Raw genomic sequence first — 17205 nt, 5'->3', positions numbered from 1 at the left:
TAATTTAGGAATTCACTGACATCCTCAGTTAAATAACTAATTCTAAATTATTTTCTAAAGAAAAATAAATATTTAGGATTATGTAGAAAAATAAATACAGTAATACTGTATATTGATTTCAATACACTACTGTGTTCAAGATACATTTAACAAACACTCAAACTAAAAAAGCACCCACACAGATAATCAGTATACTGCACTGTTGCATAACTGAAGTAACTATAGATGTTAGAGGACAATAACATAACAGCACATCACATAACATACCAGCTTCCTGGGTATTGCATAATTTGAATTATGAGCATCATTATTGTCTGAATATGATCTGTGATGGCCTAAATAGTTCTGGAGGCAGCAATACACATGGGCCAGCATCTACACTACAGTATTTTTTTACATAAAAAAAAAATTGCTGAACCATTTTGTTTAAGTTTCTATATTCTTGAAGAACTAGTGATGATACACACAAGTTTTTAAACATAGATCGGGTGAAGACAGCACTACAGGTGGATGTGAAGAAGAGGATCTTGTCACCACCTGCCACAACATGTCAAGTAAAGTGATATGTGGAACACATGTGGTTCTGCTGGCAACACTGAGTCAGGGTGTCTACTGGTCAGACAAAACAAAATTCCTGGCTTTTCCAGGAGTAAATTTGAAAAATTCCAGGTACATTAATTCGGTATTTATTACGACAATAACAAAATTAGAGGTTTTTCAATAATATGTATGTATGTACTATTGGGAAATTTAAAGATAATACAAAGTAAATGACACTAATAAATAAATTGAAGACCCTTCTGTGCCCACCCAAGTCTAGTGATGAACATCGGCAAAGTCCTTGACCCCCTCCATATTTTTCTCCTCAGAATTGTACAATTCATGTGGGTCGACCTGGACGTTCCAAAAAAGCCAGAAAAATCACACTCCTTATCACCTACAGAATATGACTCATAATTAATATGTGAAATAATCCACTTAAATAGTTACATAATTAAAAGAACAATTCATCTCTGACAATACTCATTGCAGAATTAGTAGCCATAACCTGTTATATTTGGTTATTTGATTGCTAACATGAAATATGATAATAAACAAACAATTCAGTTATTGGAGTGGACTATTTACTGGAATTTGTTCCTAAAACTTTAATTATTTACCTATTATACAGTACAGCATTAATTTATGGTAAGATTGCTGTCAAAATAATAGTATTTTGAAGTTCAACTGAATTCACTTAAAATTCCAGGTTCATTTGTAAAATTGCCTGGCTTTTCCAGGTTTTCCAGACCAGTAGACACCCTGTGGGTATACGGTGTAGTCTTTAAAAAAGTGTGTTATGGTTAACTGCTTTTCTTACCACTACATTTTTCAGTAAATTTATTGTGAACTGTGATATCCTCAGTAATCTTTGTTCTTACAGGCAGTCCCCAGGTTACGAACATCCGACTTACAAACATTCAGCAGTTTTACAAGGTCAAACTTTAAATTTATAGTACAATATTATTTTATTTACCTGATGATTTATTTTTTACTTTCATTTACAGTAAACCCTTGCTATTCGCAGGTTTGCGATTCATGATTTCGACTATTCGCGGCAAGCAGATGGTGGCTAGCTTACAAGCCTTTCCTGACACAACTGCAGCGTCTCCTCTCCCTTTGTTTGCGCTCAACCATTGCCCGGGACGCAGCATCTCTTGTGTTGTACTGAAAACTTTAGTGTTTCTGTGTGAAATGGCCCCTAAAAGATTGCCTAGTGTCAGTGCTAGTGATGCTAGTGCAGTGAAATGTTTAGAGGCTTCAAACCCAAGAGGAAACAACTACCAATCACGATGTTTTCAAAAATGAACCAGCAGCTCGCCCAATTGATTCGTCTCCCTCATTTACTTGGTCAGCCGCTGCTCCACCACCCACCTTCCCACCACGTGCCGCCCCCACCATACACCACCCTGCCACGCGCCTCTCCACCACCCACCTCTCCAACCAACCATCACTGCATCACCCTCTTCCAACAGTGACCCTGATGATTTCCCTATGCTTTAGTAACAAGACTTCAGCCTACTGTACAGTACACTTCATCAAGCTCCAAACTTCCACATATGAAAGAGAGTAGTATTGGTGACTTAAGTTTTTCATACACAGTATACTGTAGGTATACAGTAGAGCACTAAGGTAGTATAAGTTGCTATTTGCGGTTTTGCCAATTCACTCCATTCCTTGAAACCTAACCCCCGCAAATAGCAAGGGTTTACTGTACTGTATTTTGTCATTCTATTTCTTTGTTTCTTTTAAATTAAGTGATTTTATATGTATATAAGGACTAAGTATATACAGTGGGATGTTAAACATTGTTCTGTAAGTACGGTATGCACAAAACACGTTTCAACTTATGTATATTTTCAACTTAAGAACCTCTCCAGGAACGGAACACATTCGAAACCCAGGGACTGCCTGTATATATAAACTGTGTTCCTTGTTCAAATTCATGTTCACTTCCTTTTTTCTCTCCCTCCTTCATTATTTGCTTGTTGATTGCCAGACCAAAATGCAGGATTCTTCATTACATGTTGTTAGTACAATTGTTTGGTGAGGATATGACACTATGGGTCCTAGGCTCTATACAGCTGATTATACATGTTAAAATAAATAATGTTCATATTAATACTTTCAAATAGTAAATACAAACAACAATGGGAAAATACTGTACTAAATCTATAATGTGTACATACAGGTATTAGATCTATACCATCTTAGATACTGTAACTCTGAATGACCTACCTGAAGTAAAATGTCCACAACTCGTTGTCTCTGTTGCATCCCAAGTTCTGAGGTAAATTCTGCCTCCTCATATGCTAAAGCCAGCACATTCAGGAATTCCCTAGTGTCAAATCGTAATAAAGTTCTCAGAAATGGATATGAACTTTCAGTGGCCTTAGCATTTTTTGAATGTAATGATGTAATACACTTAAAAATCTCATGCTTCACTTGTTGTAATTCCTGGGGGTCAATATTACCATGTGGGTAAGCTCGTCCTGCCAAGCAGCATGACACATATACAAGTATTTTGTTTCCTAACATCACCTGACCATCTGTTAATGCATTTCCACTATCCATAGCATTCCATAGTACTGTCACAAGTTCCTCAAGAGGAGTAACAAAATCTCTCATGCCATGGGTATATATATAAAATATTGCATCATATAACCCATGAGTCCAGCACAGCGTCATGGCCTGATGAAGATCAACGGAGGTTACATTAAGGTGGACGATGCAGGCTTCTGCTGCCTGAAGCCTGCCACACATTTCTTGGTGGGCAAGTAGACACTGAGATATGCTTGGTGACATGTCAGCTAACTGATCACTCAGTATGTAAGGCTCCAATGCTTCCAAAAAAATACCTGTAGAGCATAAAAGAGTATATCATTACAACAGTAAACCTGAAACATAATTCAATAAGACAATACAAAACTCAAACTACACAAAGTATTTTAATTTCTTATTATCTGGTCCTTCATCATATTTTACACAAATAAGCAACAATTGAAATAACAATTTACTAAATAATCTGATCCTCGAAATATCTCATCTACACACTTTTGTCATGAAATATCTAACATTTCTGTAATACTACTGTACCAATTTTCTACACACAGCTGAACTACCTTAATCTATCCTTCCACTTCATCTGTGGTCCACCCTACAGCACCTATTCTTCATCACATCAGTTTTCTCTGTCTGCCTATACAGTACTGTACCACACTATGTATTATCATGTCCCTCAATTTATCAAGAACTCTTTTTGTATATTCTGTCGGTACCTTCAATTTTTTCAAATTTTCAGTAATTCTTTGTATCATATAATTTCTCTCCATAGACAACAGAGTAGCTCATAATGACACTCCACCATATGCCATATTCCTTGACCATTTCTTATGACTCCTTTATTTATACACCAAGCCCATCCATTACTACAATTTTTACCCCAATTTATCATACTGAAGCTCTTATATAGCATCAATTGTATATCAAATGATATGATTAAACATAGAAAAGCTTTATAGTTTAACTATTTATTAGATTTGTAATTTTTCCATTAAGTAATGGGAAAATTTAAGGTTGCATTTCAGACCATCAACCATTACTACCCTCTGCAAAAATCTGTACAAGTAGTCTACTCCTATAAAAAATATTAAAGCTTGTTGTAGCATGAGCTGCACACTAACCCGCATAATAAAACCAAATCACTTCATCTGGGGTTTTTAAGTCAGTTGATCACTTCAGCTGACAGTCGTCAGTATTGCCAAACCATACAGAAAAGTGGCTCAAACCTTCAAAATGCCAGAAAATATCCATGGCCCCTAACAAATAACCCATTAAAAATCACAATACGAGTGAATTTACAAAAATTAACTGCATTCTTCTTTGTTGCTAAGCATAAATTGCCACCAGAGGAAGTGATAGATTTTCAAGTGATGGAATCACTAACTTGTGCTTTCAAGCTGTTGAAACATCTTTGATGTTCATGAAATATTAAGTGAACTACCAGTAGTGTACTTGGTAAAACCTATTAAAAAATTTTCTCATCAAAAATGAGATATCTAAATATATGAAGTGGTGACAGTGTTTGTCCACCTCAGGATCAGATGCTGTTGAACAGTTAGACAGGGTGAATGCATTTATATTCTCCACATTGCTGCTTCACATTGACTTAAGAAAAAGTACTAGATGAAGTTTAAAGAAAAACTGCTGAATGCTGCCCAGTTTTGAAATACTGTACAGGTATGTGTTACAGTTTACTGGGGAAGTGAAAACTGGTTCCCAGTAAAAGTAAGAATGTGTACTGTGATGCCTTGTGAATTGGAAATGAGTCAGCTGCTGTTGCTCTAAAGATCAAATTACACTTTACAAATATAAGTGAATGAATTTGGTAGTATGTGACCTTAGGGAAAGTTTAAAGTGAATATGATTGAAACTGAAAAAACTAAGTAGAGAATGGAAACAGAATAGAGAAAGTGGAGTTTTTCAGATAACTGGGAGTGGATGTGTAAACAAATGAAATGATGAATGATGAACTGAACCACAGAGAAGGAAAGAAAGTAATGCAGTAGAGGGATTCAGCAATACAAGGGGAGAGCAAACCATGTTAAAGGAGACAAAGTTTGGGAAGTACAGGGAACCGACAAGTTAACATTATTAAATACTGTATGGGTGTGAAGCAAGAGGAATGAGAAAAATTAAAAATTATAAACATGTGAGCAATAGGTAGAGTAAATACTGTAGGATGTTGACAATAAGAATGAGAGAAGTAAGGAAATACAGCAGAAATGTTAAGCAGAGTAGATTAAGATTTACTCAGGTGATACAGCCCTACTGAAAGAAGATGTAGCTCATGATCAATAAAGAGAGTGCATAATCCAGAGATGGAAGACAGAAGGGAAAGGAAGAGACCAAGGAGCAGGAAGGATGAGGTGAAGGATGTATTAGAATTGAGGGATATCGGCATCCAGGAGGTAGCAATGTGTGTAAAAGAGTGAAGACTATAACATCAAGCGAGTTTAGTGGAAAAATATGTCGCTAATGGGTGATACTAGCATGTGTGAAGTGACAAGACTACACCACCAGATTTGGGTCCTTATTGCATTAAGGGAATTACAAAAGCAGAAGCATCTTTTAGACCAATAAGAATGAATTTACGGCAACAAATGAATAAAAAATGTGAGTGCATATAATATTATATATTTACTATTGCTCTAGCCACTGGGTTAAGTTGTAGGAAAAATTAAAATAAACTGAACTAACTTAACCTTTGGATATTGCATCCTCACTAAAGGTTTCCCAAATTCGTCCAAAGAGAACCTCCTTCAAATTTGCTCCTACAGCCACCTGAACACACAGTGGGACCAGCTGAGTGTAGGACTGTGTGAGTAATGTCAAGTTACTACGGTCAGGCAGGTCATCCAGGGCAGAGTCTAGGTACTGGCTCAATAATTCACATATCTTTTCTTGCACCAGCTGTAAATTAAAGAGTATTGTTAATTGGATGAATCTTTTACATATTAAATTCACTTATATTGAACTTAACTTATGGGAGATATGAATAAGGGTTCCTGGATATCAAAATCAAATTACCAACTACCAAATTCACAAAAATCTTTCAAAGACTTAAAAACTGTTAAAGGTCTTCTATGATAGATTAACATTATTCATGTTACACAGAATCCACAGACAAAGAAGTCCTTTAAATCAAGGGTCTAATGTTCTATCTTCTCTCTTACCAGTACAGTACTCCTCTTCCATTCTTGAGTGAAGGGTTAAATAATATGGGAGAATTATTATTATGTATACAAATGTAAATATATTACAATATTAAAAGTGTTGAGCATACCACCAGGAGACATGAAGAAACCCTGTACAAAATCATTTTTAATTATTAAAGTACTTTGTAATGACCACGGTCGTACACGTCAGTTAACGTAAAATCAGACGATTCATATTACGCTCAATAGCCCACAAAACATGTAGCTATGCTTACTTTATTTGAGTCTCCCGTCTGAGGAGTCCGTTTTTTCATCGCTTCAGGATGCCTGAGTCCTCCGTTTTCCCTCAATCTTAGAGTGCACCCGAGACTTCGTTATTTCTTAGTAATGACATAGAATTTGAAATTGCAACTGTGGTTGCATATGTTGAGGCAACTTAGATAGGTCTGATTACAGTTGGAACATTCAAGATCCATTGTGAGTGATGTTGAAAGTAAGTGAGTGTCGAGTCTGTCAGTTTGAGTGGCATATCCTTATATCGTCCTTGGGGATAGCCATGAGTTTCCAAGTGCTACTGAAGTTAGATTATTTTGATGCCGAAACATCAGAGAATCGGATGTTTGTAGTTTAGTTAGTGTCAGTTGTCTATTTTAGAAAGTCATTAATCTCCTGAAAAGATTCTGTCAAACTCAAAATCTCCAAGACCTAACGGTTCTTCTCAGGAAGAATTCCTTGGCTGTGGTTTGTGGTTTCCTGTAAGTAGAGTTGTTAGTGCATGTTTAACGTCCATTTCACTTTTTCCTGACAGACTCAATCTCTGATTAGATTATAGGGATAGACTTGGAAAATTAACCTGACCCGTGACATTGACGTTCATAGTTGAATGTACAGCGACAGGAGTTGAATAGAATTTCTGTTGTTGGTGAGATTAACCTTTCTGGTATGTATGCGTGAGCCAGAACTACCCCAGGCTCACGTATATACGGATGCACAAGGAAAAATCACACGTTTGTGATTCTTCCTCGACGCATCTCCAGGTATGTGAACGATTGTTTCCCGCCGCCATGTTAAGTCAGTTTAACTTAGTCGATTTTGTGAGTATCAGTGTTCATGTTTTAACATAGTGAAGTAATCATGTGCCAAGTAATTCGAGTAAAGTAAGTGTCGTCTGTATGGCTGCCAGACGTATAGATATGAATACAGTATTTGAGTTAGACATAAGTACGTTCGTGACTCTTCCTCAACGCATCTCCAGGCACTGTCTGTGTTGGCACCACTACTGAGGTTCGGTAGCCGCCTATGGGCAAGATGGTTCTTGAAGGATGTCTTTAATATGGCGAAATAAAAATCCGAGGACAAGATTACCCAGGGAACGCCGTGCGGAGACACTGCACCGAGTCTACCCCCCGGGCACTCCTTGCGAGCGAGCTTCGGCTGTCGGTGTAAACAACTCCCGCGAACAGTGGACTCAGTCTTGTGACTGATGTCCGGTCCATTGATCTTGGCTATATGTATTGGGCAGTATTGGTATCTATGATTGGGGATTAACTAGCAGAAATATAGGAGTTGAGTCCACCAACCAGGTGTACTACCACTGAATGCTAGATAAAGTGCCATGTTGTTCATTCTGAACTAACAGGATGTGTTTGATAATATCTTAATTTTGGATCTTGTCGAGTGTGTTATATAATCATCTGTACTGACAATGAAGTAATATAATGAGTGTGTAATGTTGCAATCAATAAATTAATATCGATTTTGCTATGTGTAAGACCTAAGTGGTCCAGTCTGGTCTGAGTGCAATTAATTAACATCATGTTCACTCCATATGTTAATAAATATTGGATAAGTAAACTACAAGTATCACCGCTCTATTTCTTCTACCCATTGGTTTTCAGAAAATAACTATTAACTCACGTGTCTATAAACTCGCTAACACGCTACCTAACAGTTCACTAAGATATGTTATATTCTAATAAAAGTCTAGGTGGTGGCAGGCTACCGTTGTAAGTATAATAAGTGTTATAATAAGAATGACATGGTTCCCAGACTAATCCATGGTTTAGAATATAACTAGAACAAGATATTCTAGAGAGAAAGACAGAATATGAAATTATTAAACTATGTACACCAGAAAATATTAATATAAAAGAGAGATATGAGCAAGAATATAAGTATATAAGTATAGAAGAATAATAACAGAAGAGAATAAATATAAGAAATATTTTAAATAAGATTATAAGTATTGAAGAATAGAATGAAGAAGAATAAAGAGAATAAATCTGAAGTAAGAAAAACGGACTCTTACAACAGTACATGTATTTTCAAAGTATAATACAGTACAGGCAGTCCCCGACTTATGGCGGGGTTAGGGACCCAAATCCAGGTCCTAAGTCGAATTGGTCGTAAGTCGAAAATGCGAAAATAATACACAGAAAATCTAATATGAGTGTCTCTTTTTCTTCTCAGCACCACAAAACTCTCACTTTTACGCTTGCCAGCCATTTTAAAGGGAATTACAAACAAAAATTTTGTAAGTACACAGCGCAATCACTAACGTCGGGACTCGAAAATACTGTACGTAATTTGAAAAATTTTTGGTACGACTAAGGCGTTCGTATGTCTGGGTGGTCGTAAGTTGAGTAGGTCGTAAGTTGAGTAGGTCGTAAGTCGAGGAGTACCTGTACATTAAATTATAAATTACTACACTAATCACCTAAACACACTTATAAATGTCTTTTTTTGCTCTTTCAAGACTTTTTCCATAGGCACAGATTTTCCCTTAAAGATCTGTCAAAGATTTGTTCAGCTATGGTGTTGCCCTTCTACATCAAGACCCAAGATGTCTATCAAGTTTACCCCCAAAGTCTTCACACAACCTAGAATCACACATCTGCAGCTTACTCTTCCTCAGAAATCACTCAACACTATGCTGTTTCCTGGAAAGCCATCCAATCTACACAGTTTTCAATTCACCTATTATCTTTTCCTTCCAGTACTCTTAGGTTCAATTCAGCACTTTTTGATCTATTTGCAAGGTGACAGAAATCAAAAGCACCAAAAACTCACCTTCATTCACTTTTACTCATTCATTCCCTACCCACAAGAAGATTTCCACCTGGTCAACCTACTGCCTCATACACTCAAGTAAGAAAACAACACTGGTAGTAAAGACTACAGTATATCTAAACTTTAAGCAAATATACCTGTTGTCTCTTTTCTTTCTTGTGCTTGAGTCCTACAATAGCTTGGGCCTTGTCCTGATAAATATCAAGGGCAAGCTGGAGGGCCTCCCGAGTGTGTCTTCCCCTCACTAGGTAATCCAGACGATCTACCCATGATCGCACTGTCACAACCTGAGAAAAAAAACAGAACTCATTACTCTTCATACAAAAAATACCAATTCCCCTACCACCTGATATTAGCTATGGGATGGCAATCTCCTGAAAGAGATGACATATTCAGTGAAGTGACCAATTTTGTGCATGGATGAACAAGAGCAGTTCCTATACTGAAACACTGTCTTTTTAGAAACCTGAATACAATATTATGAAAAGATACATTCTCTCCTGTGGTGACCTTAAAATGGTGAAGGATACACTATACTTGTTACAAAAAATTTTTCAATCAAATTTATCTCAATGACAAATCCAAAGTTTTTAAATGGGGGCCAGGAGGAAGTTGGTCTTTAATCCCAACATTTTGTTCATGCTCCCATGGAAGCCCAGCTGACATACCTGCTGCACATTGCAAAAGTAATGTACTGAAGTAAAGTTGACAGTCATTTCTTTCACAGTACTGTATGTAACAATGTCTTCACTCACCTGGAATGATTTGGTACCAAGGAGGAGCACTTGTGACCCAAAGCTGACCATTGAGTGATAACAAGCCCTCTCTCCTGCTAATGCCTGCAAAGAAACAATTTAAGATTTGTTATCTCACAATATACCATATTTCTCAATATATCATACAGACTGCGGTGGCTTCTGAGTCAGTGCTATTGAACCTTACTCTGTTTTATATTTGAAAAAAAAATTATAGTCTTTTAGCGGAAGATTTGGCTTTCTGAGTTATTGAGGTTTCTTCGATAGGTTAGAGGTTACCCTAATGCCAAGAATATTTATTGTGTTCATTAGAAAAATTACAGAACCATCAAAGGATATGGGACAACCAAGAAAAGTCTCAGAGAGAGCTTTACGGTAGTTAGAAATCAAAGAGGTGATGTGAGAGAAAGGTAAGAAATTAAAGATGCTCAAGGAAAAAAAGAGTTTAAGAGATATTCAATGACTCAAAGAGACAATTAAAGTCTGAACTGCTGAACATGAATGATAAGGATGGTTACCCTTTGCTGGGATGAGCTAAACAAATGTTTTCAAGATGTAGGAAATGTTTGGGTTTACAAACAAAAAACAAAACAGATGAATAAGCATTGGCACAAACCAAGAGATACACTCCCTCAGAATATGTAGAAGGATGCCTACAGGCCCATATGACTTACTTGTGTCAAGAGAGAAGTGCTTTAGGGAGTTTTTTTTAAATGAGCTTACTATTGAAGTTGAAAAAGAAGAAAATGTCAAGAAGCAGCTTTATCATATGAAGAAGCTGCTAAAGTAAAGTTAGTCTGGAGAAGAGAGAGAATGAAGGGTCAACACAAGTTTTTATAGTTTCATCAAAAGACCAGAAAGATCTATCAGTGAAGAGGAAGAAAAGTTAACAACCTTTCTTTTATAAAGGAACATCTCCTATCTTGGATAACAGGTCTGCACAGTAATGGTTCATGACCTAAATGAAACCAGAGTGAGGATCTAAAGAAAGAGAATTTTCCCAAGTCTAATACAACAGCTCCATACAGCCTGAAACAGGAGTGATCATATCTATAGTAGTTATGTGAATAGGTACAAAAACATTACTAGTTCTTCTTTTTCATTTGATGCATCTGGTCTTAAATGTCAAAACAGGACAGACAACTTGACAGAGTAATGAAAAAAAGACACATTTGAGGCATACAGGACACAGACTAGTGCCCCCTCAAAGAAGAATTATACAATACTATTGTATTTTAGAAACTCACCATAGCTTTGCTGACATTGCCACCTGTGGCAATAGCTTTAAAATGTGGTGAAGCATAAACCAACCCCAGATGAGCCAAATCCACCATCTCCTGCTCTTCCTGTGTCTTTACATCAATTACATGTAAGTGTTCTCGAGTGTCCATGACAGCTAGGGTACGGGAGTTAAGCCACGCCATTCCCTGAACTACAAATGACAAACTCATTTTCTGTAGTGGTATAAACTGAAGCTCCTCTTGACTACCATGGGTAAGCTGAAAATTACATATATAGTTTAGTGAAGTCATAGAATCATAGGTGATAAAAGTGCTGTACAGGGGGCTCCCCAAATTCACGGGGGTTAGGTTCTCAAAATGGCCGCGAATCGCCAAACCCACGAATAACATTTGCTGACCTGGGTGGGGGCATTTTTACATGTGTACAAAGAAATGTATACTGTATTCCCTTTATATGTTTGCCTTTTGGACAATTATTTCTTTTACTTGCATTGTATGTATATATATGTACAGGTATGTGTGTGTGTGTGTGTGTGTGTGTGTGTGTGTGTGTGTGTGTGTGTGTGTGTAGACACATACTCACACACATACTGTACAAATAATAATGGGAAAATAATCTCACAAATAATCAGAAACAAATTTATTACAAATGTGACAGTCTACCCTCAAGTCTGTGGTCTATTTATTAAAGCATGGACTTGAGGGTAGACTGTAACGTTTTTTTATAATTCTTTTCTCATTATATATATGTATTGTATTGTATATATGTGTGTGTAGACTGTCACATTTTTAATAAATTTGTTTCTGATTGAATATATGTATTGCATTGTATATATGTGTATGTCTACACACACACATATTTACAATACAGGTAAAGGAAATTACTGTCTCTAGAATGAATGGCTCCCTGTCCCAGCAGCGAAAATGACGGCAACAATTAAAACTACCCACAGACATTCTTGGGTACATCCAGTGTCATCTGCATATAATAGAGGACCGCAAAATAAAAATCGGTAAATTTGGGGGGCCTCCTGTACTAAAATTTGTAGTTACAAACACATTAAGTCTTCTCTAGTGAAATACAGTGTATATCTCCCACAGAAACTCTAAACGTTTACACAAACTATAAGTGTAAGCTCCATTATTAGTGTAGAGTACATGTGTGATGGGTAACAGCCCTCAGCTGGGCCTAATGATAATTTCCACAAAAATGAGACTATAATATACAGTATATGGTAAGATAATAGTATGCTGAGGCTGTAGTAAATAGGACAGGCTAAAATTCAATGTAAACAAAAGTATTACAACCTGAAGTTACCTGATAGAAGTAGACATTTTTTTCTCGTCCAAATGCTAATACAGGATCAATAACTCTCGTCCCGTCTGGCATCTGTATCACTACAAACTGCCAAGCCAAGAGAGGAAGTGTTGAGGAGGAAGCTTTCAGTGGATGTGAGAACAAGACTTTGAGCTGTGGCCGTAGTGAAACAACAATGACCTGAAAGAATAACTTTTGTTACATACTAAAATACATGAAGAAATGCAGATTTCTTTACTATGTACTGCACTGAAAAACTCTCAAAACTGGAGAAAAAAATACCCCATCCCCAGAATTTTCTGGGTACCGGTAAAATTTTCTCTGAATTTTCAAGAATATATATATACTGTATATATATATATATATATATATATATATATATATATATATATATATATATATATATATATATATATATATATATATATATATATATATATATATATATATATATATATATATATATATATATATATATATATATATATATATATATATATATATATATATATATATATATGTGTGTATGTATGTATATGCATACGCACGCACGCACGCACACACACACACACACACACACACACACACAAACAACGTTGCAAATTCTGACCTTAGATATAGTAGCCATTGCCAAGATGACATTCTCAACGAGAGAAGTAGCACGAAATTGTGACATCAGTAATGGTTCTATGGTACAAACTTCTCCCCGACTGCCAGAAAAGATGCAGCGAGACTCATTAGAGTTAAGTCCCATGGTGCGCTTGATGGACAATTCAAAGACTGATCCTCCACTGTCACTGATCACAGCCATTCCTGGATAGTCTGTCCACTGTTTAAGAAAAAGTTATCAATATCATTGCATCCTCCTAAAATTGGAGAGAAATATAACAGGAAATATAAATCATACCATGCATCAATAAAACAAAAATCTGGTAAGTAAATTCACCACATTATTATAACATTTACATTGTTGTAAATCTGCACTGTCTAGACACAGAGGAATTTGTATGCACCCGTGACCTACATACAGCACCTGGACTGTATACCTGCATAATTTATATACAGTACATGCCTACCCAATTGTAAGCCTGCATGACAATTTTACCGACTATTGGGAGAGTACAAATAAAATAAAAAATGAATCATGAGGCCTAACATAAAATTATCAAAATTTTAATTACACATCAATTGGGAAATGAGGTTGTCTTTGCATTTGTTTATTTGCAAATGCTCTTTCAACTCGTCTTGAAGATTTTGTGCTGCGTTTTCTCTACCTGCCACATTATTAATCTGAATTGCCCCTGCCTCTCTCCTTAACCTCTTCATCATCTAAAAAAAACTTTCTAGTCTTGTACAATTTACCTTAAAGTGCAAGACTGCTGTAAATGGAGTGTGAGCATCAGATATTGTTTGCAGAAGCTTACTAGATGTTAGGTCAAAGAGGCAGATCTGACCCTTTGCAAAGCCAGCAAGGAGCCGCGTACAATCTTGATTCAGAGCCAAAGCCGATACAGAGCCATACTGTTCACCTAACTGTAATAAACAATTTAAATAATTCAACAGTCTGTATCTGTATCCTACCATCAAACAGCCTGTATCTGTATCCTATCACTTATACGCTTTGTTTATATATGCAAACAAATTCTTTTCCTACCAAACAGGTATTGATCCCCTGATTCTTAGCATGCATGGAAGTGAAAATATTGTAAATCAAATTACCAGGGGAGAAATGACTGGTCACTAACACTAAATGCCCTTCTTATGTACAGTTGCAGACAAAATTCCCTGGACACTTTGCAGTATCTGGCATGTTAATACTTGAGGATCATTCAATGAGAGGGATTGGAATTTTAACATACTGTCTCATATTTTTTTTTATTTAAGGAGTGTTTTTTCCATATTGCAGTTCCAACACAAGAGCTATGTGATGAACAGCAATATTAGCTATTAAAAATATACTGGACAGATATCCCCCGATTTATGATGGGGTCAAGTTCCTGAAAACCCCAATACAAATCGAGACACAGTTTTCTGAATGCCTTACTCTACCGAGATGCAGAAGCCATCAGCAACAGCTTACTAGACATTTTCAAAGTTACACTGCTCACATCACAGTCACAAAAACAGGGCGAAGCACTTCACAATCCCAGTAAATGTGAGGAATTAATAAAAATAAATAATTTTAAAGAAAAGAAAAGAAAAGATTCTGCGTTGCCGTTTGGCAATCGTTTCACGGGACACAAGACAGATAACAGCTAAGAGATCCCCCATGTCACTCCCACCTCCCCTGCTGTGAGGGCTAACTCTAGTGCACATAAGAAATGTTTATTCCCTTTACATTTTTCACCTATGATAAATATTTTTGTTCACATTCTGTGTGAACGATTGTGTGCATGCAGCAGAGTAAAAAAAAATTTAAGAACTTACATACAGTATATCTACCCAAATTTATGTGTTGAACAATAACATAGCTCACAGCTCAGCCTCACCTGCTCTGTGCTACTGGGTGGTGAGTCGGAAACTCTTCTACACAATTACAGTATGTGCCATCTCCACAATTATTATTCCTCGTTTAGGATATTATTTCCTGTCATCCCTCGTTTATCGATCATTTTGTACTAATGATGGGTTTTTCAGGAAGGCATCCCAACTGTTAAACAAGAGATACTGTACAGTATTCTGTGCATCAGCGAGTTTGGCCGGATGATGACCATCATTCATGAGAATTTTTTTTTTATCGTAAATAGGGAGGTGGACTTAAAACATCAACATCGTTAATGCGAAATATCGTAAATTGGGGGATACCTGTACTGGTAAACCAAACATATATATGACCCAACAGTAGATGCCAGATACTGCCAAGTGTTCAGGGAATTTTGTCTGCACCTGTACAAGCATAAGAAAATTATCAACAGATCTAAAGAAGCAATGAATCGAGGAGCTACACACATTTATTACATCACTCTTGTGGATTTACCATTTTATGAACATCAAACAATATATGCATTTCAAGTCTGTTTACCTGTGTGGATCCTAAACAAAACTTTAGAGCTTGTGTTGGCTCAAAGACTAGAACAAGCCCATGACTGGTGCCAACACAGATGATGTTGCCCACTGCCATTGTGGTAGGCAAGCCCGCACCAACTCGATCCTGAGGAAAAACAACTTACTTGTGTTTGCACTGGAAAAAGATTCTATGCTTATTTGTCCAGATTGAAAACTACAGTATTTCAATCAAGCAAGAATTGTATAAAATATCACCAAAATTAAGACATATCAAACAACAAAAGTACAATACAAAAGAATAACAATACAATATTATATACGTATTGATAATATTGTACATGTATTTGCCTTGGAAGAACCAATAAAATCAAAATTCTTAATGGGATGAGATGTGCAAATGAAATCATAATTGATCCTCACGTGTGCAGATACCAGTTGAGCTGCCACACCCTTGAGTACAACATGGCGTAAAACTGAGCCATGGGTTTTACTCAGTGTGTCCCTCCGAGATCTACCCCCAGAGCTGTGCCTCTCTGTTGATGATGTACGACTCCTTGAATCTGAACTGCCCCGGGAATGTACAGACAGCGTGTCTCCCCCTTCAGTGGAAAATGAGGTCTGCAATATAGTACGGTAATTTTCTTGAAAACCAAGATCACGTGTACCGATTAGTTTAAACACAAATTTCTTAAAAATGTTTCAGTCAGTGATATGACAGGATGAATATAAATAAATACTGTACAGCAAAAAGGGAGGACTGAAACATCAAGTAATAAATCTCCACACTTTACTTTACTTTATCCACTTAGCTATTTAACAGCTTGCTACAGTAGCTAGTCAGGTGAGGAGCCAATTCTCTGTTACACAACATTAGCAGGTACCAGCACAGTACTGGGCATGTGCAGGGTCCTAATTGTACCTGAATATGTTTCAGTATTGGCCAAGTCTGGATTTAAAAGAGCTCTCACTTGTTGCTGTCTCAATATTCTCTGGCAGGTTATTCCAAGACTTCACAACTTTACTCCAGTTAGCTCTGACAGTTTTCTGTACCGACAGTTTCTTTAACTTAAGGTTGTGCCCTCACACACAATCTTCAAATGCCCAATTTACATATGAAGCTCATAAATGAGCCCTTGACAGTTAAGGCTTATCCTACAAATTGATTTACTATGCTTAATATCGGTTCACTATGCATACTAAATTGAGTCATATTATTTTTCTTACACTAATCATAATAACTTCTAAGTATACAGTACAGTACAGTAGGAAATATGGAAAGAAATTAACATAATACTGCAGTAATCACACTAACCTTAGGCTGAGGGGGGGGAGGAATTGCGAGGTCATCATCGGACACACTCCCTGGGTCGTTCTCACTTAATATACTCTCAAGCGTTGGCAACTCACCAACAGGAGGCAGCTGGAATTCATCATCATCAAGCTGCAGGAAACATATTAGTATTACTGCCAGTACGGAGAGAGATGTCCATGTGTAACTAGACAGCATTTTGTTAAGTGGCTCATTGAGATAAATGTGTAGTCATTGAGTGATGCTGGCA

The 17205-nt window shown here is 36.7% G+C and overlaps 1 protein-coding gene across 1 annotated transcript in view; it reads right to left on the bottom strand.

Moving 5' to 3' along the window:
• Nucleotides 1-17205, bottom strand: part of LOC121865206 (vacuolar protein sorting-associated protein 8 homolog) — a 39517-nt gene that overhangs the window by 17486 nt on the left and 4826 nt on the right. The window contains exons 2-12 of the mRNA XM_042364542.1: nt 16959-17087; nt 16067-16264; nt 15663-15791; nt 14003-14173; nt 13251-13469; nt 12641-12820; nt 11329-11580; nt 10082-10165; nt 9464-9613; nt 5805-6012; nt 2779-3398 (exon numbers count right to left, since the gene is read on the bottom strand). Of these exons, the coding sequence (XP_042220476.1) occupies nt 2779-3398; nt 5805-6012; nt 9464-9613; nt 10082-10165; nt 11329-11580; nt 12641-12820; nt 13251-13469; nt 14003-14173; nt 15663-15791; nt 16067-16264; nt 16959-17087 (2340 nt within the window). The remainder of the gene's footprint in view (nt 1-2778; nt 3399-5804; nt 6013-9463; nt 9614-10081; nt 10166-11328; nt 11581-12640; nt 12821-13250; nt 13470-14002; nt 14174-15662; nt 15792-16066; nt 16265-16958; nt 17088-17205) is intronic.

This window comes from Homarus americanus, unplaced genomic scaffold (genome assembly GCF_018991925.1).
Source record: "Homarus americanus isolate GMGI-L3 unplaced genomic scaffold, GMGI_Hamer_2.0 scaffold18547, whole genome shotgun sequence".
NCBI classification, from domain to species: domain Eukaryota; kingdom Metazoa; phylum Arthropoda; class Malacostraca; order Decapoda; family Nephropidae; genus Homarus; species Homarus americanus.
This window is presented reverse-complemented; position numbering and strand designations above follow the sequence as displayed.